The sequence below is a fragment of the Prionailurus bengalensis genome, chromosome E1 (assembly GCF_016509475.1).
Source record: "Prionailurus bengalensis isolate Pbe53 chromosome E1, Fcat_Pben_1.1_paternal_pri, whole genome shotgun sequence".
In the NCBI taxonomy this organism is placed as follows: domain Eukaryota; kingdom Metazoa; phylum Chordata; class Mammalia; order Carnivora; family Felidae; genus Prionailurus; species Prionailurus bengalensis.
The window spans coordinates 2975668-3002112 of record NC_057347.1 but is presented as its reverse complement, the minus strand read 5'-3'; the positions used below and the strand labels follow the sequence as shown (position 1 = coordinate 3002112).

The 26445-nt window shown below is 56.5% G+C and overlaps 2 protein-coding genes across 7 annotated transcripts; both read right to left on the bottom strand.

Moving 5' to 3' along the window:
• Positions 1 to 1893: 1893 nt before the first annotated feature.
• On the bottom strand, positions 1894 to 6644 carry ODF4 (outer dense fiber of sperm tails 4). 2 transcript variants are annotated; one of them, XR_006297746.1, is made up of 5 exons: positions 5983 to 6644; positions 3139 to 3312; positions 2763 to 2897; positions 2322 to 2583; positions 1894 to 1942 (listed from the first exon to the last, which is right to left on the bottom strand). XR_006297746.1 is itself a non-coding variant. In XM_043583077.1 (4 exons), the coding sequence occupies exons 1-4, from the start codon at positions 6392 to 6394 to the stop codon at positions 2399 to 2401; spliced, it is 906 nt and encodes a 301-aa protein (XP_043439012.1). In that variant the 5' UTR covers positions 6395 to 6643; the 3' UTR covers positions 2198 to 2398. The 2 variants fall into 2 exon arrangements, 1 of the variants encoding a protein (XP_043439012.1); XM_043583077.1 differs by lacking the exon at positions 1894 to 1942 and having other exon boundaries at positions 2198 to 2583; positions 5983 to 6643.
• A 7498-nt stretch (positions 6645 to 14142) lies between these two features.
• ARHGEF15 (Rho guanine nucleotide exchange factor 15) lies at positions 14143 to 26100 on the bottom strand. 5 transcript variants are annotated; one of them, XM_043583072.1, is made up of 18 exons: positions 25977 to 26089; positions 25437 to 25470; positions 25055 to 25258; positions 23526 to 24181; positions 22654 to 22989; positions 22336 to 22390; positions 21057 to 21115; positions 20738 to 20949; positions 20459 to 20619; positions 20126 to 20278; positions 19896 to 20025; positions 18547 to 18621; positions 18340 to 18432; positions 18098 to 18258; positions 17839 to 17991; positions 17601 to 17683; positions 17386 to 17490; positions 14143 to 15732 (listed from the first exon to the last, which is right to left on the bottom strand). In XM_043583072.1, exons 4-18 carry the CDS (start codon positions 24130 to 24132, stop codon positions 15581 to 15583), a joined length of 2535 nt encoding a protein of 844 aa, XP_043439007.1. In that variant the 5' UTR covers positions 24133 to 24181; positions 25055 to 25258; positions 25437 to 25470; positions 25977 to 26089; the 3' UTR covers positions 14143 to 15580. The 5 variants fall into 5 exon arrangements, with proteins under 5 accessions (XP_043439007.1, XP_043439009.1, XP_043439010.1 ...); XM_043583074.1 differs by having other exon boundaries at positions 25055 to 25172; XM_043583075.1 differs by lacking the exons at positions 25055 to 25258; positions 25437 to 25470 and having other exon boundaries at positions 14143 to 14846; positions 15551 to 15732; positions 25977 to 26100.
• Between the last annotated feature and the right edge of the window lie 345 nt (positions 26101 to 26445).

The window sequence follows — 26445 nt, the reverse complement described above, 5'->3', positions numbered from 1 at the left end:
AATTCTGGGGGAGACACAACTCAGCCCATAACAGACGGCCAGTGTGTCACGAATGCTTAAAACTTCATCTCTGCCGGATGCCTCAACAGCTCCACGATGAGACTGTGAGCACCTTACCAGGTGACAGGTGCACCAAGTGTGACAAGGCTGGCTCCTGCCACAAGTTCCTCTTCTGGCCCTCCTCTGACTATAACCTAGTGACATCCAAATGCACCAATGAAAATCCCTCAGACGTGTGCTTGACCCCAGTAAAGGCGCTTGGCCACGGGTCCTCACTCTCTCAGCTCCCCATCTGCGTGGTTGAGCCTGCTCTCTGGGCTTTCCTTCCATGTGGCCTCCATGTGGAATGTGGACCTCTTCTAGGACCTGTGGATATAATGAATCCTCCAATTTCAAATGCCTCTCTGAGTGCAATTTCCACAGCTTTGTTGGAATAATCCTTAAAGGCCCCATGAGGAGGACTTAGTTCCTCCCTTGCAACACAGTGCAATTCTGAAATTTCAGCTGATTTATGTGGTGAAAGTAACAGTGTATTTCTTCCAAGACTAAGTCATAAAGGGCACGGACACTTCCTCCTCTTCCTCCTTCCTCGTTCTCTCTTAGATCACTCACTCTGGGGGACACGAGCTCTCGACAACCTAGCAGCCCATGAAAGAGGCCCCTGTGGCAAGGAACCGTCGACAGTCATACGAGTGAACCACACTGGAGGTAGATCCTCCAGCCCCAGTCAAGCCTTCAGATGACTGCAGCCCCAGCTGACATCTTGACTATGATCCCGTGAGAGACCCTGAGCAAGAACCATTCAGCTAAGCTGCTCCCAGATTCCTGATCCCGGAAACTACGTGAGATAATGTTTATTATTTTAAGCCACCAAGTTTGGGGTAATTTGTTATCCAGCAAAAGATTATATTAGGTCTTTATCAAAAGAGGAAAATTATAGACTGGAAGCATAGCCCCCTTTATTTATGTAGGAGGCAGATAGTCTCATCCCTGTAGGCATTTGAGTTTATGACTTCTTTCAAATTACCAAATCCCTTTCTCCGATCATGACCTACATTTGCTTGTTGTTTCTTCCCCAAGGATGACCAAATCAATAAATCCTGGCTACCGGGGGAAGAAGCACAAGAGAGACGATGAGTCTGGATTTGTGGGGTGCTGCTCGGCCCAGATTTCAAGCCCACATACTCTTTGCTCAGACTGTTTGCCTGGAGCCAAGAAGCTGCACGCCGCTCGTCAGGTATGGTTAGGGACAAGAATCTCAAAAGAGCCAAAAAAAATCAAATAGAAACCAGTCAGACGTATTAGGTTGAACCTTATGAAATTGGCAGCATTTAACTGCGGAAACAGCAGTATCGGACGGCTCGACCCGCTAAGACATACAGCTTTCATCTACCCACCCCACTCGGATTTTGTGCCTTCTCTCCTCTAGCTGGCTGGCGTGGCGGCTCCATCTGGAAGGATTCGACAGATCGGCCACAGCGGCTCTCCTGGGCGACCAGCCTCTCCGTGCGGGATGTCTGAATCCCAGCGGTCATTGCCGGTGCTGCCCCAGGCAGGTGCCGCACGTGTTCGTGAGGCTCGACGAAGTCCGTAATCCAAGAGGGCAATCTGTGTCTCGGTCGTAGGGCCTGACTCTCACGGTTTTATTCCTGCCGTTACACGGGAAGCTTGGTCGGAGAGCAGGAGCAGCCCAGAGGGGTGTCAGAACTGGTGGAGTTGAGAGCAGTGGTGATGGAGTGGCAGAGGAGAAGGTGTGGACGGAGGTCGGGGTGGAATTGGAGTTGGAGTTGGTGCCGGTGGTACCCTGGCCCAGGGCGCTGGGACCTCTTGGTCACCTGAGGACACAGGAGGTGGGATGGCTGCCCAGCACACAGGGTACAGCCACAGCCCAGGTAACCTGCCTCTCACCTTGTGGCCAGTTTGCTCTTGAGTCGTTCACTCCCTATAAACCAGCTGGTCATAAGTGATCTCTCCTCCTCACGCCCCCCCGCCTCCTAGCAAATGTTGGGATGCGGGTGACGAAGTGTAGAAAGGCGTGGCTCTCGAGACGCCTTTCACCGGGGCACAAGTGTGCTGTGGGAGAAACGGGACGAGCCCAAAGGCTCCTAGGCAGGAAGAGTCGGGAAACGAAGTTGTTCTCTCTCCCTTCCTCGCCTTCTTCAAGCTGTTGTCTTGTCTCAACCACTCCCAGACACGGTAAGCAAGAGACAATTTATTCCCCATCGGCCCCGCTGTCAGCCGGCAGGAACAAGGGGGGCGAGTGCGAGGCTGACCTAAAATCCTCCCTCTCTAAGTCCTCGAGGTGAGGAGAGCCAACCTGCCCAGGGCTTCGAGAAAGGATGAGGAGAGGGATTCGGACGAGAGGCGGCCGCAGTTGGCGCCAGGATTTCGGAAAAGGTTACGGAGATGCCTTCTTTCGCTCCGGACCCAGGGCTTCCTCCTGCTTGACCGAGGCGTGTGAGACCCCCGGCTCACTCGGAAAGTTCTGTACCGAGCTGGAACCATTGCTACAGGACGCGGCCCGGCTGGGACAGTTCATAATCACGCTCCAGAAGTGTTTGTGGTTGAAGTGGCAGAGGGCCGCTGGCAAAGGACAAAGGGATGGGGGACAGGAAATGTGGAGAACGGAGGAAAGCAAGCGGCAGGCCAGGCGAGGTGAGGCCCAAGGGGACGTGAATCCTAAGAACCTACCTCCCTACCTCCGGGCCTTACCAGCCCCTCCCTCCCTCCACACTCCTTCCCAGGGCCCCCAGGCCACTCACCGCAGGTGACGTACAGGACAAACACCAGCCAGCCTATGAAATAGCTCCAGCCGATGGGGACAGATAAATTCCTCTTCAACTCAAAGATCCAGAGGTTAATAGGGAACAGCAGGAGGGTGGAGAAGATAAAGGTAACTGGGAGACAGGAAGCCAAGAGATCTTCTCACCTAAGAATCCCCCAAGGATGCTCCCTTCTGTGCTGAGTTAGCGCAGCCCCACCCAACTCCACCTCTCCAGGGAAGGGGGAAATGGGGGGACTCCATTCTCAGCGCCCACCCCCCCCCGCCCCACCCCCACCAAAGGAAGGAAGAGGGGGGAGTGCCCGGGAAGATGTGGCTTGTGAGAAACTGAGCTCCATTCCCAGAGCTAGGGGTACCTTCAAAGAAGCTCAGGATGGTCCCGATCCAGCTAAAGAAGGGCGGTGTCTTCAGACCAGGTAGATACGGCAGGTGCAACCAGACGGTGAAGACAAAGCCCAGCCCCAGGGTCAGGCAGAAGGTTATCCGGGCCACCCCGAAGACCGGGTGATTTTCCCACAGCTTAAAACTATCTGGAGAAAATGAGAATACAGGACGAACTCAGGATTCACAAGAGAAAAAATATATAGAATCAAATGAGTAATTACGAGAAAAAGTTAATAATCGAAGAAATGCACATTTGAGGTAACAATGAAATGTGACTTTCACCTATTAAATAGGCAAGGGTTCTTTTTTTTTTTAATGTTTATTTTTGAGAGAGAGAGACAGACAGAGTATGAGCGGGGGAGGGGCAGAGAGAGAGGGAGACACAGAATCCGAAGCAGGCTCCGAGCCATCAGCACAGAGCCCGACGCGGGGCTCGAACCCACGAACCGTGAGATCATGACCTGAGCCGAAGTCGGACGCTCAACCGACTGAGCCACCCAGGCGTCCCGGCAAGGAGTCTTAACATGGAGATTGTTTGAAAATCCCAACCATACGAAAATGAATAACTCAATAGAAAAGTGGGTTGGGGAGGAGGGCCTGGGTGGCTCAGTCGGTTAGGTGTCCAACTTCGGCTCAGGTCATGATCTCCCAGTACGTGAGTTCAAGCCCCACAGGAGGCTCCACACTGACAGCACTGAACGTGCTTGGGACTCCCTGTCTCCCCCCTCTCTCTGCCCCTTCCCCACAAGCTCTCTCTCTCTCCCTCTCACTCAAAATAAATAAGCAAATAAATAAATAACCCCCCCCCCAAAACTTAAAATATTTCATTCTTTCATCCAGCCAAGCCACTTTGGGAAATCTATACCAAAGAATTCATACTAAGCACAGGGGGGAAAAAAAACTTTATGATTAACAAATTTGTTGCTCCTTTTTTCACAAATATGACATTGGAAATGAACTTTGCCAAGAATGGAAGAATAAAAGTCAAGTAAAAAGGTGACAATCCATTTACTTGATATATATCTATTAATTCATATATTTTTTTAAATGTTTACTTGTGAGGGAGAGAGCATGGGTGGGAGAGGGGCAGAGAAAGGGAGACAGAGAATCCGAAGCAGGCTCCAAGCCATCAGCACAGAGCCTTATGTGAGGCCTGAACCCATGAACCGTGAGATCATGACCAGACCCGAAGTCGGACACTCAACTGACTGACCCAATGTCCCATCTATTACAATATGGAAACGTTTACTGTATCTTTATAGACATATTTAAAACACTATAAATTAAATTAAAATAATTTAGAAGATATAAAATTGTTTACGAAGACTGAGTACAGCTGCGTAAAAACCATTCAAAATTTGTTCAGTTTTTTTTTTTTAACGGCTGGCTCAGTCGGTGGAGTGTGCAACTCTTGATCCCGGGGTTGTGAGTTCGGGCCCCACACTGGACATGGAGATTACTTAAAAATAAACTCTTTAACACATAATAATAAATAGGGGCGCCTGGGGGGCTCAGTGGGTTAAGCAGCGGACTGTTGATTTCAGGTCAGGTCATGACCTCACGGTGCGCGAGATCGAGCCCCGGGTCCGGCTCTGTGCTGACGTTGCAGAGCCTGCTTGGGATTCTCTCTGCCCCTCCCCTCCGTTCACGCTCTTTCTCTCTCACTCTCTCTCAAAATAAATAAATAAATACATAAATACATAAATACATAAATACATAAATAAATACATAAATAAATAATTTAACGGGTGCCTGGTGGCTCAGTAGGTCGAGCATCTGACTCTTGACTTTAGCTCAGGTCATGATCGTAGTTTGCGGGATCAGGCCCCACGTCAGGCTCTGCGCTAACAGGGTAGAGCCTGCTTGGGATTCTGCGTCTCCCTCTCTCTCTGCTCCTCCCCTGCATGTTCACGCTCTCTCAAAAGTAAATAAATGAACATTAAAAAAAACAAAACAGGGGCGCCTGGGTGGCTCGGTCGGTTAAGCGTCCGACTTCAGCCAGGTCACGATCTCGCGGTTGGTGAGTTCACGATCTCGCGAGATCTAGAGTGATCTCGCGTGAGTTCGAGTCCCGTGTCAGGCTCTGGGCTGACGGCTCAGAGCCTGGAGCCTGCTTCGGATTCTGTGTCTCCCTCTCTCTCTGCCCCTCCCCTGTTCGTGCTCTGTCTCTCTCTGTCTCAAAAATAAATAAACGTTAAAACAAAACAAAAACGCTCTGGTTTTGCGCGAGAGCTGAGAAAGGAGGCCCAGCGCCGGGAGGGGAGGTCAGACGAACAAGAACTAGAAGAGAAAGGCTGCAAGGACACCGGGAAGGAAGGAGCAGGGAAACCAGACACGGAAACCCAGAGCTGGCCCAGAAAAGCAGGGCCTGAGGGAGAAGGGAAGAAAAGAGGCTGGGGCCCGGGCCTGGGAGAGAGCATTCTGGGGACTCCCCTGAAGCTCGGGGTTTGCAAGCCTAGAGGAAGGAAATCCCCACCTCCAAGGAGGCTCTTCTCCCAATACAACGGGTGTGTTGTGTGATTGAATGATTGACATTCCCTGAGAGTCGTGCCCCCGGCAACATTGTCACAGGCGCAGACTGGGCTCTGAGCTCCTCCAGAGCAATGGTACCTTCCCTTGGGTCAGGCAGAGGCCTCCGGCCGGGACGGACGGGAGAATGAAAACCGATCCTCGGCGGTCTCTGCCGGTGAGGCCATCTTGCAGGGAAACAGCACTGGGGACGATCAGAAGGAGGGGACGAGGCCACAGGGCGCAGACGGCGCGACCGAGGCGGGCCGGTTCCCCGGGGGCGGCGACGGGGGCGCGGAGGGTCTCACCTTTCCCGTTTTCGGAGCTGGAGCAGCTCTTGGATTTGCAGATGTACAGGAGCCCCATGGACATGAGACGAGCCGACGTGTAGATTCTCGCGCTGACGTTGGTGGGCCAGCGCTGGTAGACGCGGCTCCCGGAGAGGCACAGCCACTTCTTGGAGAACACCATGGCCAGCAGCAGGATGAAGGCGACGAGGCTGAGCTCCGAGGCCAGCACCCGCGCTACCCAGCGGGAGCTGTGCGTCATCCTCCACCACAGGGGCAGCACGGAGATTCTCCGGGGCTCTGAGGGGTGCTCCCCGGGCACCTGCCTGTCACCGCTGGGGTCAGCCGGCCAGCTCTCTTCTTGCGCCAGGCTCCCCTCCGCCCCGTCCTGCTTCCCAGCCCCCCCTTCCCTCTCCGGGGTTTGGATGCTCATCCTTTTTTCCTACCGGCCCGGGAAATCCAGCCCTAAAGGCCCCTGCCCCCATCTTGAGCACTCCCTGTCTCTCCTCCTAACCTCCACCCCATCTCCACCTTCCCTTGCTGGGCTCAGTGGCCCCTCATCCTTTAAATATTTGTAGCAGGCAGAGTCCTTGCCACCACAGGGCCTGGGGTCTGGGAAAGAAACAACCTATTCAGTAGGACCGGGCCCCTAACTGCCATGGAACTTTCCAATATTCCGGGGGGCGGGACAGTCAAGTGGGGGAGGGGCCCAAGGTCACGGGCCCCACCCCCCCAAGAGCTGCGGTTTCTGAGGGTCCCCTCTTCTCTTCCCACGTCCTCGGCCCTGACCCCACCCCAAAATGCTGACAGAGGGAGCAGGGAGAAGGCGAGGGAGTCGGTCCTCAGAAAAGCAGCCTCCCTAAGTTCTTTGGAAATGTCTTCCAAACGTGTGACCGGCCATCTCACTACTCCCCCCAACCCCTCACCTCCCTCCCGCCTCCACTCTGTATCTTCTTCCCTTCCTTATTTCCCCTCAGCACCAGAAGGGGAGGACATAGGATAAGGAGGGGGTAAAGGAGTGTCACACGAGCTGAAATTTTTCTTTTCTTTTCTTTTTTATGGTTTTATTTTTATTTTTTAAAAAGAATCTCTACACCCCACGTGGGGCTCGAACCCACAACACCAAGATCAAGAGCCTCACGCCCCACCCACCCACTGAGCCAGTCAGGAGCCCCACAGTCTGAGATTTTTCTCAGCTAGGAGAAAATAAATCTGAATCACCTGGGGCGGCCTGATCATAGCAGCTTCTAGACCTCAGACCCCCAGGAGCTCTGGCAAGGAAAAAGCCTTTCAGATTTGGGATGCGAGTTTGAATCCCATCAGAGTTGGTTCACTCTGAGGAGGCAGTAGTGATCCACGTGGTTAAGAACACAGGCTTTAAGGCAGAGAGAGGAATGTGGGCCAGCGAACCTGCATGCATCCAACAGCTTCTTTGTGCCTCAGTTTACTCGCCTGTAACACAGGAACAATAACCCTCCTCGCAGACTCCGTTTCAGTATCAAATGGGATAATAAACAATGAGCACTAATTGCTGCATAGTCAGTTTCCAGAAAGTGATAGTTGTTACAGTTACATTATCATTTTCATCCTTCGTGCTCTCTCGCTAAGATACGGAGAAGGAAAAAAACACACACAGGTTTTTGGAAGGCATCCTTGCGCCTGTGAGTGGCTACAAATGATGGAAGGAACCCAAAGAGGCCTAAGCAAAAGGGGAGTTCATGGTGAATCCCAAGGTCACGTGCTCAGCAGGACCGGAAGTACAGCCAGAATCAGGAACTCAGATCCCGTGAGGGCTCTTCCTCCGTTTCTTAGTTTGTCCGGCTGCCGTAACAAAATGCCACAGACAGGGGAGCTTATAAACAACAGAAATGTGTCCCTCGCGTTTCCAGAGGCTGGAAGTCCAAGTTCGTGGCAGTCCAGCATGGTCCGGTGAGGGCCCGCTTCGAGGTCTCGGGCTTTTTGCTGTATCTTCAGGCGGGGCCAGGGAGCCCTGTGGGGTCTCTTGCCTAAGACGCCAATCCCACTGGCGAGGACAGAGCTCGGGCCCTGGCGGGGACAAGCGCCATGCTCAGAACCGTCGGCCGTGGTCGGGAGGCACCCGGGTCCAGGAGGCTGAGCAGAACTAGTGATTTCAGGATTCTGTTTCCTTCCTTGGGTCTCGTTTAGTTCTCCTGGAGTTTCTAAGAGCTTCTCATCCTAATGGCCACACAAAACAACATGGAAGAATCTTGGAAATATGTTTCCTGAAAAACGTAACTCCCAGAAGCCTATGCTATAAATAGGATCCCAGTTCTAGAGAGTTCCTAAACAAGCCCAACTAAACTCAACGTTGTTTAAGTATACACACTACTATGATGGCATGGTACGTTGTAAAAATCAGGGGCGCCTGGGTGGCTCAGTTGAGCGTCAGACTCTTGATTTCGGCTCAGGTCATGATCTCATGGTTCACGGGATCGAGCCCGGCCTGTCAGCGTGGAGCCTGCTTGGGATCCTGTCTCCATCTCTCTCTGGCCCTCCTCTGCTTGTGCTCTTTCTCAAAAATAAATAAATATAAATAAATATCAGCAGAGGGATGCCTGGCTGACTCAATCAGAGGAGCGTGCCACGCTTGATCTCAGGGTCGTGAGTTCGAGCCCCACGTTGGGTACAGAGGTTACTTAAAATAAATAAATAAAATTTGGGAAAAAAAATGAAAATCAGTAGAATGATAAACACAATTTCCCAGGAAAGGCAGGAAAATGGGGCAGAGAGGATTACACCAGGCACACAGGTTATTAGTAATAGGTTATTCATTCCAGTGCTCGGTGCACAGGCATTTATTATATTATAATAATTTATAACCAACAGATATGTCATATAATCCTGTGAATGTATCAGATGCTGTTTTTCAAAAGGTAATTAAAAATAGCTGGGGCGCCTGGGTGGCTCAGTCAGTTAAGCGGCCGACTTCAGCTCAGGTCACGATCTCGAGGTCCATGAGTTCAAGCCCCGCATCGGGCTCTGGGCTGATGGCTCAGAGCCTGGAGCCTGCTTCCGATTCTGTGTCTCCCTCTCTCTCTGCCCCTCCCCCGTTCATGCTCTGTCTCTGTCTCAAAAATAAATAAAACGTTAAAAAAAATTTAAAAAAAATAGCTTAACAGTGGGGAGCCTGGATGGCTCAGTCAGTTAGGCTTGATTAGACTCGTGATTTCGGCTCAGGTCATGGACTGGGGGTTCATGGGATCGAGCCCCGGATCCGGCTCAGCACTGATAGCTTGGAGCCTGCTTGGGATTCTGTCTCTCTGCCCCTCTACCACTCATGCTCTCTCTCTTTCTCTCTCTCTCTCTCTCTCTCAATCTCTCTCTCAAAATAAATACATAAACTTAAAAAATAGTTTAAGAAAGGAAATTCAATCCTAGTGATTATAGGCCTGCAGGGAAATCTATGTATAAAGTCACAATATATAAGGTAAACACTATTAGTTAGAGTTTCAACTTTCAGACTCAACAGACAGACAAAGCACGGAAGACTTAACTATGGCTACAGAAGTAAACATAGCCGTTATCAGCCTCGATGTGGTCCAAGTAAAAACTCAGAAGAGGTAAACTGGAAGGGGGCGAGGAGAAGAGAGCTGAAGGGAAGAGTGGGGGACCTGACAGCAGGGTCTCCGCAGAAAGTTGGGGAGGGTGAGCACTGCACAAGAGCACACAGCGGAAGGGGTGGGTGAGAACTGAGGTCCAGTCTGCATTCTGCTCAATGAGCGATGCCCCTCCAAGGGGGCTGCATTGAGCAGGAGGAAGAGGTACTTTGTTCTCTGTCTCCTAAAGGGGCTCCTCCCCCCAAGACAACCGCCCCAGCATCTGTTCAGAGGGGCTGCCTTTTGACCACAAGGTTCGAGGCACAAAGGTGCCTGGCAGAATCGCAGTCCTGGCCAACCAGCTGCTGGTGTATCAGCGAGAGCTCTCCGGTTGCGAGCACGAACCCAGACTGGCTGAGCTGGGCAAGAAGGAATGCCTCGGGGCAATACTGGGTGAACACAGACGCAGAGAGGAAGCTGAACGTCCAGGCGAGTCTCGACGGGAGCCAGGGAACGTGGCCCCTCTGCTCACTGCTTCCCCTCAGGTGACCCCACTCACCCCCACCCTTGCCCGTTCCTGATCGGGATTCCGAATCTCAGAGTCTGACTGGCCTCGACTGGGGCACGTCTCCACCTCTGGAGGTGGGAAGGCGGATGCCCGGACCGACAGCCCACCAGAGCCACACGGACTTGGGGAGCGACAGCCCCCCAAAAGAAAGGAAGCCGAGCAGTCAAAAAAATAATGGTAACATGGTGCTGCCCGGCACCCCCAGTTTGCCAGCTGTTTCTTTGTTTGTTTTAATGCTTGTTTATTTTTGAGAGCGAGAATCCGAAGCAGGCTCCAAGATAATCAGCGCAGAGCCCAATGCGGGGCTCGAACATGAGATCATGACCTGAGCCAAAGTCAGACACTTAACCGACTGAGCCACCCCGGCGCCCCCAGTTCTGTTTTGTTTTGTTTTGTTTTTTTTCAGTAGGCTCAGCATCCAACGTGGGGCTTGAACTCATGACCCCAAGCCAAGACCCAAGAGTTGCATTCTCTACCGACTGGGCCAGCCAGGCGCCCCTGCCGGTTTTTAAAACAGTTAAAACGTGCACTTACCGTGTGACCCGGCACGGCCAATCCTACATGTACACCCAAGTAGAATGATAGTTATCACACAAAACCCCGTACAAGAATATTTATAACGGCTTTATCTGTAATCACTTAAAACTAGAAACAAGCCAAACGTCCCTTCACTAGGGAATGGACAAAGTCTGATGTATCTGTGCACTGAAATATTAGTCCACAACGAAAAGTAGTGAAGTACATAGATGAAGCTCAAATACACTAAGTTTAGCATAAGAAGCCAGACTTGAAACGCTACATACTGTATGGTCCCATTTATATGACGTTATAGAAAAGGCAACATTCCAGGGGACAGAAAACAGATCCGGGGTTGCCAGAGGCTGGAATTGGGAAGGGGTTCACCACAAAGGGAATCAAAATTGAAATAAATAAAATTTAAAAATGGGAAATATATATATATATATACCATATATATATATATATATATATATATATATACCTTAAAAATTATACCTAAAAAAGAGGGGGGGGAGACCATATTTTACAAATAGCAAAAAAGTGACTTCTGTGTTCTCGGGAGGGAGGGTGGCATAATTCCCACCAACAAGATTTATGTTAGGGGCACCTGGCTGGCTCAGTCAGTGGAGCAGACCACCCTTGATCTTGGGGTTGTGGGTTCGAGCCCCACCTTGGATGCAGAGATTACTTAAAAATCTTAGAAGAAAAACAAGATTGAAGAGTGGGGGCAGACATTCATGCCCAAGAACTCAATCGTGATGAAGGAAGAGCTGAAATGCCAAGCTTCTGCCAGGGCCCAGAACCACCGCGGGAGACGGAGAGACGGTAGGGGCGCGAGCGTGGGGAGGGCCCGGGGGCCCGGGGAGCAGGTGCCCCGCACGTGCCCTCTGCCTGCTCCTCAACTCCTCAGGGGCTCCTCGGCGGGAGGGGGGTGTGTGGGAGCGCCACCCCCATCCTGTCTCCCGCGACAGGCGAGCACAGCGAACCCGGAGCCGGAGCACCAGCCGCAGGACGCGTCACCGACCCAAGGCAGGAAGCCCTCCTCGCGCGGCAGGTGCCGGTGCCGGCACGGAGGGGCGGAGCGTGGAGCCGAGAGGGGCGGGGCCCGGCGCGGAGGGGCGGGGCCAGGACTGGGGACGGGGCCAATCCCTGAGCGCAGAGCCCAGGGAGAACCCGGCCACGCCCCCAAGGGTGCCAGCCGTCCCGGCGCGGGCGCAGGGCGAGTTCTGCCCCTCTGCACCCCTCTACCCCTGGCCCGTGGCTCTCTGGGGCCGCTGGGTGGCGAGTCCGCAGTTCGGACTGGGCGTGCTGCGGAGCAAGGTCTGGGGTTCGCCAGGCAGGCGGAGGAGCGGATACCCTACTCCTGCACCGGATGGGGTGCCCGTCTGGTGAACTGGCCAACCCAGAGAGCAGGAACCAGCACTTATCCCTGTCCCTGAAGAGAGGAGGCGAGCCCAGCGAGCAAGGAAGGAGGGGAAAGAGACTAGCTCTCAAGGATGGACAGAGAGCCCGGCTGAAGGGCTCTGGAAAGGATCTCAGGTAGAAGTGGGCTGGAGGGCTCAGTGGGGCCAGGAGAGGGGAGAGAGCCAGTGAGCAGCATGTGAGGAGAAGGGGCCAGCTCCTCTCGTCCACCTCTTGCTTGTGGTCACGATTGCATCCCCCTCCACCACGACGATGTTGACCCAGAGGCCATAAAAGGGCCAGCCCAAAGAGAGGCAGGTGCCCTGTCCTATCTTCATTGGCATCGACTCCCCAAACGTGGAGACCACGAACACGAGGAGCAAGGTTGGTGGTGGAGAAAGGACTTACTGACTCAGAGAGATTCCCGGGGCGGCCCAGCTCCCCCACCTGCACCTTTCCGGAGCCTCTGACAATATCTGTTTCCTAAATCCCCCCAGCATGACAGAATGCGAAGGAATGGGGGTAATGGAAGCCCCAGGACTCCCCACGTGGGTCGGCGAGCCTATCATCACCTGGGACATTCGTACCTGCTACCCACACCACCATGACTGGAATGGCAACCCTGGCAGCCCTGAGAGCCTCCTTCTCCCCTGGAGCCTCCTATCGCACCTACAAGGAAGTTGCAGGACGCAACCAGAGAGAGAGACAGGGAGTGTGCACGGGGGAGGGGCAGAGAGAGGGAGACACAGAATCCAAAGCAGGCTCAAGGCTCCCAGCTGTCAGCACAGAGCCCGACACGGGGCTGGAACCCACAAACCGTGAGATCATGACCTGAGCCGAAGTTGGACACTCAACCGACTGAGCCCCCCAGGCGCCCCTCCCATCCATTTTCTCCAAGTTTACCGCGGTCCTCACTCCCCGCATCCACCAACCGCTCCCATTACGGCCGGGTGTCGTGGCCCTCTGCCCTCTCCCACAGGCCCGCAGAGGGCAGACCCCTCAGGACTGCACACACACTGGGGTCACCCCAGAATGGAAAGGGGCCCCTAAGGTAACAGAAGGGTAACAGCCCTCTTGCCTGTCTTTTCAGTCTCCTTTGGAACGTGTGGTTGCATTTTGTGTGTCTGCATGTCCCCAGAACAACACTTGTCTGCTCTCCGTTTCCCCGTTATCCCAGCATCAGAACTTCTGAACTGGTGAAGGGAGGCTTCCTTAGAGCAGGAATGGGGCGGGGGGCGGTGAGGAGCCTGGAGGGAATGTACACAGAGTGCGTGTGTGGCTGTTTGCCTCTGCGTGTCTATCTCAGTATCTCAGAGGAAGAGGGGAGCGTAGTGGGGAGGGGCTCCCCCACCAGGAAACTTCAAGGAGCGTGCGCACCGGCCCCCTCCCATGACCACTAACCTCCTCTTCCTGGAACCTCAGTCCCCCTATTGCAACCCCAGAATGCTCTTTGCCCAGATCTTACCAGAGTTGCTTTCTTCTTGTCATTTGGACCTCAGCTCAAACATCACCTCCTCTAGGCTCTTCCCCAAAGCCACACACACACACACACACACACAATCATTCTGAACTCCAGCCCCTTCCTGTATTTTCTTCACAGCACTCACTGCTCCCTTACTTATTAATTTGTTTACTTGGCATTCGTTCTCCCTCAACCCAGAATGTAGGCTCCTTGAGGAGCCTTAGTCTTTTTCCTCTCTGCACCCCTGTGTCCTAGAACAGTGCCTGATGCAGAGAAGGCGCTCCACAGATAGGTACTGTATTGAACGGAATTGAATTGAATTGAACAGAGATGCTTGGCTGGTCAGTAAAGGACATTTATTGCTGACTGGCTGTCCTTTTTGCCTTTCTCCCTATGTCTTCATCCCCTGCTGGAGTGCCAGCCATACCTGGCCCGCCCTGTCCTCTTCCCCAACCCGCAACAGCGCTCTGCTCCAGCTGTAGACCCTTCCCCGCCACTGCCTAGATCCCCCGGGGAACTACGAGTGGGGGCCAACACCCTCAGGCCATGCTCCTGGTCTCCAAGCCCCGGGCCCAGCAGAACCGACCCCGGCTCTCAAAGGATCTCTTTCCAAGCAGCCCTACCCCCTTACAAAGCCACGTTTGGGAAACTTTAGGCACACGGTCCCCTCCATGCAGGTCCACCAACGTTTACTGAGGGTTTCTCATTCGCCGGGCACTGTGCAAACCCAGACGGCCAAATGCAGTCCCTTTCTCCCTCCGAGTCTCCCAGAGTCCTTCCACCTCCTGTGGCTGGCGTGGCGGTTGCTGTCCTGGGCCGGTTGCCACGCATGAGCAGAAGGGACAGAGTGATGGTCTAGTTCAGGGGAGGCCTGATGCCAGGCCTGGGCACCCCACCCCCACCCCCCACCCTCACCAGCAACTGTCTGCTCTGCCCTGGCCCCATCCCTCACGTCCTTGTGGCATCCTGCAGGGCCGTTTCTCCTCTGGAAGGAGATGCTCCGGAGGGGGTTACACTGGCTCTTTGTCCTCTCCCCACTGGTTGGCCCAGTGTTTCTGTGACAGGGCCAGGACGACGGCGGGAAAGGCCAGGAGGCCCACGGGAGGGCCCGCGATCCACAGCTCCAGTCTCTTCACCCAAACCCAGAGCCGGTCTGAAGCCCGAAGCCGGGGCTGCGTGACTGGATACGGTTGGGTTGGAGGCCAAGTTTGGGGCAAGGAAGCTTCAGGGGGCTTCAGGCCGCAGCCACTGGCCATCTTCGTCTGCTACCAGGCTGCCATGGACCCCTGGCCCAGCGCCCAGGCCTCTCACCCCCAACTCTGGCTTCTGGCTGCCAAGCCACACCCAGCACATCTCATCTGGAGCTCAGACCTCCTGTCTTCTTGGAGAGAATAATAGGAAAAACAGGGGGTGAGGGAAGGCATGGGGCACTTGGTCACGGGGGGGGGGGGGGGGGGGGGGGGGGGGGGGGGGGTAAGACCGCACACACACACACACCATGATGTTCAGCAGAATCACCTTCCCTGATACATCCAGAGACATGCACGGACGCGCACACACACACATTTTCTGAGTCACACACTCTGGATTCTTCTAGAAGAGAGGAAGTGGCTTGAGAGGGCACAGGAGGCACCCCAGGAGTGGAATCCAAAGCTTCCCAGACTCAAAGGGCAGGACAGTCGTGGCTGGAGAACGAGGCAGGGTCACTACCGGTCTCTTGGGCCCAGACCGCCATCTTGCGTGACCGGATGGCTCCCTGCTTATCGCCACTGGCTATTTTATTCGAAGACTTTATCTCCAGCGCAGCCCTTTTTAAAGCTTTATTGACCTAGCTTAGTCTTCCTGGGCTGTGAGCGTAGCAGGGATACTCATTGGCCAGGGGCTCAGCCAGCTCAGCACCCATTGGCTGCTCTGCACTAAGCCTTTTTCTCCATTGGCCGCTCACTCGAGCGTGTTCGTTGGCTGCTCTCTCCTGAAGCTCGGTCCCTACTGGTTGCCAATAGAGGTAGCGTTCCCACTGACAGCGAATCCAATGGATGGGTGGGCTTTGCCCTCCCCGTGCCAAGCGCCAGCTGTCCCAACCTGTGCACCACCGCTGCCGCCCTGCCTGCCTTAGGGTGGGGGAGCGCTGGGGGGGCCTGAAGAGGGCCCAACGGCCTCGAGGAGTCTCTGGTGCTGGCGAAGGTGCTTCCTCCTTTCGTGTTCCCCTGTGACTTCACACACCAGCTGGGCAGGGAAGGCCCCAGGAAAGCCCTTTAGCCAGCCTGGGAAAAGAGAGACAGGGGCCCAAGTGGAGCCAGGGAAGCGGACGGGACAGGAAGGAAAAGGAGGTCCGACGGGGTCTGATGCCTGAGGGTCACGGTGAATGTGGGGATGAGTGGAGAAGCCTGGAGCGGCAGTAGAAAGGCCATTTCATTAGAGGTGGAGACAGCAGCAGCAACAGAAGATGTGTGTCATTCCTGTCCAGCCCTGCTCATCTCTCATCAGTGCTGCTCATCTCAAGCAAGGGAGAGCTGGAGTTCTTACGGGACCCGCGCGGTCTGGTCCCCCTTACTTCCGTGACCTCATCTGTTTCTCTGGCCTTTTTTCACTCCGTCTACCACGCTGGCTGGCCTCCTTACGATTCTTCAAACACTCTGGCCACAGGGCCTTTGCACCGACTCCTGCCTTGGTCTGGGACACTCTTTTCCCAGACACCATGCGCCCAACTAAGTTCTTCACCTCTGTCAAGTCACTGCTCACACGGTGCCTCCTTGTGGAGGGGCACCTCGACCTCCTATTTATTTTTAAATTTTTTAAATGCTCATTTATTTTTGAGAGAGACAGAGAGGCAGAGCACGAGCAGGGGAGGGGCAGAGACAGAGGGAGACATAGAATCCCAAGCAAGCTCCAGGCTCCGAGCTATCAGCACAGAGCCAGACCCGGGGCTTGAACTCATGAACTGTGAGATCGTGACCTGAGCCGAAGTCGGACGCTCAACCGACTGAGCCACCCAGGCTCTCCTATTTTTACTTTTTTAAGCTTATTTATTTATTTTGAGAGAGAGAGAGAGAGAGAGAGAGCGCCAGCACCCCGTTGACCTATGTTAAATTGTAATCCTGGGGCACCTGGGTGTCTCAGTTGGTTAAGCGTCCAACTTTGGCTCAGGTCACGATCTCACACATGGTTCATGAGTTCGAGCCCCGCATTGGGCTCTGTGTGGTCAGCTCAGAGCCTGGAGCCTGCTTCAGATTCTGTGTCTCCCTCTCTTTTTGCCCCTCCCCCACTCGCTATTTTTCTCTTTTTCTCTCTCACCCTCTCTCTCAAAAATAAACATCGGGGCGCCTGGGTGGCGCAGTCGGTTAAGCGTCCGACTTCAGCCAGGTCACGATCTCGCGGTCCGGGAGTTCGAGCCCCGCGTCAGGCTCTGGGCTGATGGCTCAGAGCCTGGAGCCTGTTTCCGATTCTGTGTCTCCCTCTCTCTCTGCCCCTCCCCCGTTCATGCTCTGTCTCTCTCTGTCCCAAAAATAAATAAACGTTGAAAAAAAAAATTTTTAAAAATAAATAAATAAATAAATAAAAATAAACATAATAAATAAATAAACATTAAAAAAAATTGTAATCCTATCCAACCCTGGGACCGCCTGACCCTGACTCTGTTCTACATGTGTTTTCCCACAACACTTATAACCCTCAGACACTGTATCATCTACTTTTTTTTTTTAAAGTAATTCCTACAGGGGGCGCCTGGGTGGCTCAGTGGGTTAAGTGTCCAACTCTTGACCTCAGCTGGAGTCATGATCTATCAGTTTGTGGGTTTGAGCCCCACATCAGGATTCTCTCTCTTTCTGCCCTTCCTTCTCCCCTTTCTCTCTAAATAAATCAATAAACTTTTTTTTTTTTAATTCACCGAATGAATAAATAAAAGAATCTCTCACCTTCAGGGCTCTTGTGCAGGTGCCTGGGCAGAGCCCTGGACTCCAGACTTCGTGCCTCAGTCCTGGCGGGTGCCGAAGACTCTGAACACAGTTCCTGGGAACAGTCTGCTTGGGGGTGGGTGACACACAGTGGGATCAAGGCCCTTTGTAGCTTTTCCCCCATCCTCCCCTCTTAGCCTCACTTTTGCTTCCCTCGTCTCCCAGAGGACACTCACCACAGTCCTCATAGACGGTGTCCGGGGAACAGGGAAGGGGGCCGGGGGTAGGAAAGGCTCCCAGCCAGCGCTGCATGTCTGATCTGGTGGGGACATAGGGAGGGGTCACGTTTGAACCAGGAGGTCCTTCTGAGGGACAGACAAGGGCCGTGGAGGAGAGAGACTGAGGAAGAGGGTGGCGGGGCCTGAGAATCCAAGTGAGGGTCCCAGGGTGTTTTCTGAAGGCGACACGACTCACAGGGAGGAGGCTTGGAGTAGCCGGTGGGTGGGGCGGCCCTGGTGGTTGCTGAGAAGGGAGAGGCGGAACGTAGGGGGTCCAGATGGGTCCGGAACCTGCTGGGCCTGGACCAGGGAGCGGTGGGCATAGTCCAGAACCTGCAGCCGCTGCCCACTGCCCAGGGAAGAGGCAGTTCAGAGGGAGAATGGGGGATCCGGCTGGACCCCCAGCTCCCCGCCTCCCTACCCCAGCCTGGGCTCCCTCCCTCCCTGGGACCCACCTCTTGGGCTGAGTGATGAGCAGCAGGTCGCTGAAGAGTAGCAGGCAGAGGGGGGTGAAGCGGGGGCGCGAGGTAAAGAGCACACCCCCCCTCCGGCACCCTAACTCGGTCAGCTCCCCTTGCAACTCCAGGCGCCTGGACCAGGACACCAGGGGCAGGGCCTGTGGGGGAGCAGGGGGAGGTTCTGGCTTGTTGCCGCACTGCGGGGGGGTGGGGGTGGGGGGGCCTGGGCAGGGGCTCACCTTGACTTTGTGAAAGCGCAGCCTCTGGGTGAGCCGGATCAGCTCCTCTGTCTGCTTCATGCGCCCCACCTCTGCACTGCAGCGCTCGATGATCTGGGGTCGGGGGAGCCGTGTCACCCACCCCTCCTTCCTTCCGCCCCAACCACCTGGTCGCCTGCCTCCCGATCCCCTATTCCCACCCCGCCCCACAGCATCCCTCCTGCCCACCTTGCTGACGGCACCCAGGGCTTTCTGGGCATTCTCCTGGCGGCTGGACCCCTCCTCTGTCTGGCGCAGGATATTCTGGGGACAAGGAGGTAAGAGGGACTGGGCGCCCCGCTCTGCCGCCCTGGGATTCAGAGGGGCTGCTGTTCAGAGGACCCTACGTAGCTTGACAAACTGTTCTGGGTTCACCGGGCTGGGGAACCAACCTCAGGGAGGCAGACAGACCTCACCACTCCCCATCTGCATTACCCTGAGCCCGTCATGTTACCTCTCTGGGCCTCAGTCTCCCCATCTATCAAATGGGACAACAATACCCACCCAGCAGACCAGAAGCACTGCTGTAACGATTCAACGAAGTAAATCTACGAAAAGTACTCCTTGGCCCGCAGTAAACACAAAAGAAGACAGCTACTATTTTCATCGTTAGCTCTTAGCGCAAACAATGCAGCCAAGTGGTTAAGAGCGCCCGGGCGTCCATTTTGCCGCTCTCAATTATTCTCTGTATGACCTGGGGCAAGTTATGTCACCTCGCGGTGCCTCAGTTTCCTCGTCCAGAAAGTGGGGTCAGTAACACTTCCCACCTACAGTGGCCGGTAATGTGAAATAGGTGGACAACACTTAAAACCATGCCTAGGACAGAGCGCTCGACAGCCGTCTAGCTATTGCGATTAGTATTATGATTATGGCACTGTCTACACCGGGGATATAGAAAGCTGAATCGATAGGAAGAGGCTGATACCCTAGATGGGGCCTCTCACCGGGTCACCCACAGCAGGTGACCTGGTTTAGGGAGAAGTTTCTGCTTTGCAACAGAAGAGCGTTTCTGTGTCTCAACCTAACCCCCATCCCCGGTATCGCTCCGCCAAGGCGCCTTTTTAGACACGTTTTCCCCGCAGCGTCCTGCCCGCGTGGAATGTTAATGCCACAGATACGCTGCGCGTCTACCGATGTGCCCGCGCAAACATCGGACCAGCTAAGGTTGTTTTCACCCCCAAAGAGCTCATCCTCGCTGGGAGTGCTATCACCCCCACTGGGGAGTCCTCAAAGGCCACTCCTCACGTTCCCCCCAGACCCCGGGACAGGAGGGGACCTGCCCAAGACCACTGGGCCAGCTAGTGGCCGAGCTAAGTGGCGAACCCGCGCGTCCAGCCAGGGGCTCCTTCGCGGCACCCAGACTGCTCCCGGGACGGCTGGTCGGCCCCAGCCAGGCTGGGTGGGTCCTGAGTTGAGAAGCCGGGCAGGAGGGCGCCCCCCCCCCGCCCCCCGCCCCGGCCGCTGGGGGGGGGGAGGGGGAGAGTGCTCCCGCGAGGGCCCCCCCCGCCCCCACCCCCGGGGGGGGGGGGCACAGGTACCTGCAGCAGCATGCGGAGCCTGGTGATTCGCTGAAAGGGCAGCAGCAGGAAGGACGGCAGCGGCAGCCGCTCGCACTTGGGGAGGCTTTGCAGGCGCCGCAGCTCGGCCGAGAAGCGCATGTTCGTGTCCCTGCGAAAGCGGTCCCGCGGATGGCGGGCGTCCACCTGGAGGCCCCGCCCCCGCCCCTGCTCCCCTGCCGTCCTCCGCCTCCCCCGCCACGTGCACTCACATAAGGCGGCTGTAGGTCTCCTCCTGGTATTGCTGGTTCCGCACGTAATCCACGTACACCGAGAAGGGGCCCACGGCGTGGTCGTGCACCACGTCACACAGGTCGCTGATGTGGGGGGAAGAGCGCACACGGGACAGCAGCGTCCCTAGAAACCTGAGGGAGTCAGGGGAACACGCAATGGAGGTGGGGCACACAGCCAGGTCTCCCAGGAGTCCGAGCAAGAGCTGGGCGCTATCTGGGCCCCTGGAAGGGAGGACCTGGGACAAGCAGAAAGCTAAGGGAGTGCTCAGCGGCCAGAGGCCCCGCTTGCTGTTCCGACAGGACCCCACTGACCGCTCGCTGACTCCCTGGACTCGCTGCACGTTGGAGAAGAGGGTGTGGTGGTCCCGGGGGGTGAGCGTGTCCCGGAGAGCCTGGCTCAGCACGAAGGTGTCCGTTAGCAGCCGCAGGGAGCGCAGGTAGGAGGCCTCGGAGGTCACCACCTCGAACAGGCTCTGAGGAGGAAGGGCAGGGCAGTGGGCGGAAAGCCCGGCTCCCCACCAGTCCCGGACCCAGGTTCCACCCTCCCCCCCCCCCCCGGCACCAGCCCTGCCGGACCCCAGGCGTGCCCACCTCCTGCATGCGCCTCTCCTGGGGGCTGAGGGTGTCCAGGAGGCCGCTGGCCCGCACAGCCGGCAGCTCCTGCCACAGCGTGTTGCGAGGTCCAGGGGGCCGTGCGAAGGTGGGAGCTTCGCCGGGCTTTGTTGGAGAGGGACACCCGTCCTCGCCGACCCCCCAGAGCTCCTCTGACAGAACAGCCGCTCGATAGTTCTGGTACAGGGGCTCTGGAGTACAGACCCAGCACATCAGGGAAGCCCAGCGCCCCAGAACCCTTCCCCACTGCTTGATGGGGGGGGGGGACAGAGGGGACCCCGGGCCCAGAGGTCCTCACCATCCTGCAGGGGCAGCTCCCAGTTCTGTTCCTTCAGCAATTCCAGCCCCTCCTTGTCCCTACGGAGAGAAACGGAGGGACTGCCCCAGAGCCACCACGATCACACCCCCCCCAGGGGGCGCTATTCACATGCTAGTGTAAGGGAGTGTGCGATCTGCACACAGGTAGTGTGCAGGGACCCCGATGGAACCACAGACACAAAATTATTTATGCGGGGCTCCTGGGTGGCCCATTCGGGGGACCGTCTGACTTTGGCTCAGGTCCTGATCTCCCGGTTTGTGGGTTCAAGCCCCGCATCGGGCTCTGCGCTGACAGCTCAGGGCCTGCTTGGGATCCTCTCTCTCTGCCCCTCCCCTGCTCTCTCTCTCTCTCGAAAAATAAACAAACATTTTGTAAAAATTATTTATGTGCCTGTTGTATACGAGGCCCTGTACTGGGCAGGCCCCAACCATTCCTGCTATCTCAACTACGGGGTACCACACACTTCCAAGCCTCTCTCTCCAGAGCTCTCCAGATCGCTCAGGTGCGGATGGTTGTCTGGTGTGTCCTATTTGTGCCTCAATGAAATTCAGCACGATCAAACCCAGAATCGCACCTCCCTGCTCTGCCGCATTCAACCAAGTTAAACACCTAGGAGAATTCCTACCAGCAAGGGCTGAATAAGTGAGTGGGAACTCACTAGCTCTGATAGGGGTGGTGAATCTAAAATGATTAATAGGGGTGCCTGGGTGGCTCAGCCGGTTAAGCATCTGACTCTTGATGTCAGCTCAGGTCATGATTTCATGGTTCGTGGGTTTGAGCCCCATACCGGGCTCTGTGCTGACAGCGCGGAGCCTGCTTGGGATTCTCTATCTCCTTCTCTTTCTCTGCCTCTCTCTCTCTCTCTCTCTCAAAATAAAATAAATGAACATTAAGACGATCAACAAACCCACATAACACAGGAGAGGCGTCCCTGGTGCTAAACAGATTTATAGACCATTGCAATAGAGGCTCAAGGTCCCGGAAGTAAACCAGAGCAATTGCTGTGGGCGGGGCTCTTTACCAATATCGCACTCAACAACTCTGTGAAGTAGCTGGTGTCTTATCCCCACCTACAGATGAGGACCCTGAGACCAGAAAGGTTAAGTGACTTGTCTGAGGCCACACAGCTGGTAAGGGACAGAACCGCTTGTCTCCAGAGCCCTAGACGTCCTTCCCCCACATGTGCGAAGGTGAGATTTCGCTGGGCCTGAAGCTTAGCCTGCGCTGGGGTAGGGGTAAGGGTGCGGGTATTTGGTACCTGCCCTCCATAGATGCTGGAGGAGTGTCCTGAGGGGCTTCATCAGGATTGTCCCCTGGAGAGAGAGCCCAGAGTCAAGAGAACAAATCTCCAGGATCCCCAGCCCCGGACTCCTGACTCCAGCCCCCACCGCACCCCCACCCGCCAGCGGGAGACGCTCACTATAAAAACTACAACTCCAGTCAGCCCCAGAGCAGCAGCTGGTGGAGAACAAAGAGTCCAGGGTGGGTTGTGGGTGGTAGTTTTTTGGCTTTTACAAAGATCCACCTCCAGCCCTTCCCTTCCCCGCCCAGAGACCCGCTCACCCGGACTCTGTACCTGTCGGGATTCCTCCATCTTCCGAGGGCAAATGGAGATCTGGCTGCGGGGGGTCCCCAGAAGCGGTGATGTCTGGCCTGACCCACGCTGGTTTGGGGGCTTTCAGGGGTGGCAAGAGTTTGCGTTCGGCAGTGGAGCGGTAGGACGTAAGGACCACTGGGGGGAGACTGAGGCTTGGAGGGCTGGGGCGGGAGCGGGAGGTCCTCAGTGGGGAGGCCCGGCAGAAAGCCCTGGGGCCATCCTCATAGCCCCCCACAGGTACCCATCGGAGCTCCAGGCCAGGCCGGCCTATGTGGCAGACACAGGGGCAACAGGGAGGGCAGGCCAGGACAGCATCTGGGGGAGACAGGAGTGCCCTAAGGAGAAGGCCCTTGGGGCCTGGCCCCACCTTGCCTGGGCCTCCTCCCTCCCCCTAACCTACCAAGCAGTAGGACAAGGTGGTCCAGCCCCAGGCATCTTTATCTTCCCCACCCTGACTCTCTTCAAACCCCCCCAAAAAACATGGAAATCAGATTTTTCCCAACATGAAATCCATTTTTAAAAATGTAGCCCCTGGGGGTGCCTGAGTGACTCAGTCAGTTAAGAGTCTGACCGACTTCAGCTCACGTCATGATCTTGCAGTTTGTGAGTTCAAGCCCCGTGTCAGGCTCTGTGCTGACAGCTCGGAGCCTGGAGCCTGCTTAGGATTCTGTGTGTCCCTCCCTCTCTCTCTGTCCCACCCCCACCCGCCCTGGGCTCTCTCTGTCTCTCAAAAATAAATATATCTTTAAAAAATGTGAAAAAAAAAAAATATATATATATAGCCCCTGAAAGGACCCAGTCTAAAGCACTAAAAACAAAGAAGCCCACACAGGGCTCCACGATGCACTTACCCGGAGCACCATTCTCCTGTGACCGGCTCCCAGCAAGGTTGCCCTGTGGAACCTCTCTCTCGCCATTCACATCCACTGCCCCATGGGCACCCGGCTCCAGGGCATCCCCAGCCTGGACCTTGCCTTCAGCCCCCCATTCAAACCTGCCAGCCAATCTCCGCACAGTGCCTGGGGCCGAGGCAGAGCCACCCTGGGCCAGGACCTCAGCCCTGGGGAGCAGGGGCAGAGTGTGGGGGGACCCGGAGGGCTTGGGTGGGGGAACTGGAGACCGGGGAGCGGGCTCTGGGGTGACGGAGCGCCTGGACACTGGACTGGGGGTGCTGGAAGGCGAGTCTGGGGAAGTCTGGGAGTCGAGGCTGGCTTTAGAAGCCGAGGGGGGCAGAAGGGCAGGGGGCTTGAGGGCCGAGGCTGGGGGCTCCCAGGGGATGGGGGTGCACATCGGGGTTGGCGCATCATTGGAGGTGAGGGGAGCTTCTCGTGGAGAAGAGCCGTTGTGGTGGGGCCCTGGGGACTGGGCAGCCCTGGGGCGAGAAGGAGGACGGGGGCGGATGATCCGAGGGGGCTTCTGGGTAGGGGGTGTTGCTGCAGGAAGAGACTGGGCTGACATCTTCCTCTGGGCTCTTCAAAGGAGTGGGATACTCTTCTGGAGTCATCCCCTGAGGAAGAGGGAGGAAGAGACCCTTAATGCCCACCCCACCCCACCACCCCCTTCCCCCGCCATGGGTAGACGGAGGCCTCCCAGCAGAAACTGTTTGCAAGCAAATGGGGACATGATTTCGGGGTGGGGGGGGCGCGGGAGGGGGAAAGGCTAGTGCCCTCCCTCTGCTTCTTTCTCATCTCCACTGTCTTCCTCTCCTCACCTCTCACCCCTCCCAGCCTCCCAGCCTCCATTTCTCTCTGTCTTTTGGCTTCTGCTGCCACAGTCGGGCCACAGGGGGCAGTGAGGCCGGCGCGGGGGCGGCCAGCTGGAGACCCAGCTTGGGGGCCCCGGTACATCGCGCTTTTCCTATGGCCAGACGTGTCCCGCTGCAGAGCTGTGCGTGCGTGCGTGCGTGCGTGCGTACGCCAGCGCGCGAGAGGTGTTGAGAACGCACGCTCCGTGCGGCCAGGCGGGGGGCGAGCGCAGGCCGCGGCGCGATGCAGGCGGAGAGGCGGGGTGGGAGCGGACGCGTGTGCGCAGGCGCGCCGCCCGGGCCCGGGGAAGCGAGGGATGCATCACTATTTCCCTGCTCCAGCGGGCCCTCCGCCCCCCATTTCCCAGTTCCTCTCTCCGGACTCTCCCTTTCCGGATTATTTTTAGTCTCCTTTTCCTGCCCTCAAGATTCCTGGAGCCTCTGACCCCAAGAGACCAGGGGGCCCCGGGCACGGTCTCTCCTGCCCCGTCCTCATCCCTGCCCGCCCCCGCCCCGCATCTGGTCAGAGAGGCCCCAGTGGGAGCCTGGGTCCTGCCAGGATGCCTGGTGGGTGGTCGGGAGACCGGACTGAAGGTGAGGACCAGTGGGGCCAGGACGCCGAAACCTGGGCTTCACCTCCTCCTGCGGGCAGGCGGCTGCAATCCTGAGAAGGCGGCAGGGTCAGGGCGGTGGCCCCAAACTCCGCACAGGAGGCGGCCGGAGAGTCAGACCCCTCCAGGCCCCGGATTAGGTTCTGGAGAAAGGATGCCGGGTGGGGGCTGGGGGCCGGAGGCTGTGAATCTTGCAGCTCAATGGCCTCTGTGTTCTGGCAGGAAGCTCCTTAGGTGACCCAGGCAGTGGCCTCACCAGCTGGCGGGCTCCTCCCCAGCCTTGCCCCCCTTCAGGGATCCCTCCCCCCCCCCCACTCCCCGCCAAAGGTACCTGCGTTTACTTCCTTTCCCGCCCCCCACTCAGGCCTCTCTCACAGGGACCCAGGTACCAGGCCCCACGCACTCACCCTTCAGTCCTCTCCACTCTGTCACCTCCCAGGGCTGAGTGAGTAGGGGCAGGAAACAGGAATCGGATCCTCCTCCCAACCGGACACCCCCCCTCCCCAAACCACACCGCACTCCACATGCGCACACTAGGGTTCTGGAAGATGTGATGGACCCAGGATCCCAAGGGTCCCGGAAAAAGGCTGAAACGCCGGCGTGGGAGAGCGGGCTGTTCTGTATGCACAGGGTCTGGTTGTGGCTGCGTGGCTGCGTGGACTGGGGGCTGACGGGGCCCTGGGGTGAGGACGAAGGATGGGCTGGCATTGGCACAGGGCCGGGCCGGTGGGAGGGCACCGGGCACGGGCATCTGGACACCTCTGTATCAGCTGAGGGATGGTGTGTGTGTCCCTCCAGGACGTGTCTATCTCTCCCACACCACACACGAGAGCCTGTCCCTTAAGCTTCTAACCCGTCCCTCTGGGTGTGAGCCAGTCTTTATGCCACACCACGGGACCCCCACCCAGGCTTCCCGCTCCCTGTAGTGCCCCCCTCCCTGAACTTACCTTTATCTTTCTGGAAGCTGTTTCTATTTTCAGCCTGTCCTGCCTACCCCTTGGAGCGAGGAGTGTGGGGCCAGGTCTCCGAATGCCTGTTCCTGTGTTTCTGGGGCGGGAACTGAAGGCCCAGATTGAGATCTCCACAGAGGAAGCCAGTTCCTTGGCCCCACCCGGCCATTGTGTCAGGCGTGTGTGCATGTGTGCATGGGGGGCGGGGGGAGGGAGGCAGGGGGAGAGGGCCTCCAGTGGGAAGGAGGTCAGAGACCTGAGACCCCGGTCTCCTCCAGGTGGGTGTGACATTTGCTGGGACCCCTGCCTGTTCACCCTTCTCTGCCCACCTCTCTCTGGGTCCCAGCCCCTGACTCTCCCTTTCCCACTGGGAGGCTTTGATGTGGACTGGCCTGTGCAGTCAGCACCCCCTGAGGCTGGGTGGGCGGGGGACCCTCTCCCCTCTAATTTGCTCTGTGCTTGAGGG

Bases quoted from the DNA above. Each gene is read 5' to 3' on its own strand.
- ODF4 (XM_043583077.1), bottom strand. From the start codon at position 6,394: ATGAGCATCCAAACCCCGGAGAGGGAAGGGGGGGCTGGGAAGCAGGAC. The intron at 3,313-5,982 runs GTGAGACCCTCC...CATTTTCTCCAG, and splicing joins CAGCTCCGAAAACGGGAAAG to ATAGTTTTAAGCTGTGGGAA. The intron at 2,584-2,762 runs GTGAGTGGCCTG...GTCCTTTGCCAG, and splicing joins TGTCCTGTACGTCACCTGCG to CGGCCCTCTGCCACTTCAAC.
- ARHGEF15 (XM_043583071.1), bottom strand. From the start codon at position 24,132: ATGTCAGCCCAGTCTCTTCCTGCAGCAACACCCCCTACCCAGAAGCCC. The intron at 20,279-20,458 runs GTCAGTGGGGTC...TGACTCCCTCAG, and splicing joins GTCCAGGGAGTCAGCGAGCG to GTTTCTAGGGACGCTGCTGT. The intron at 15,733-17,385 runs GTGAGAGATTCT...CTCTTTTCCCAG, and splicing joins CCTGCACAAGAGCCCTGAAG to GCTGGCTAAAGGGCTTTCCT.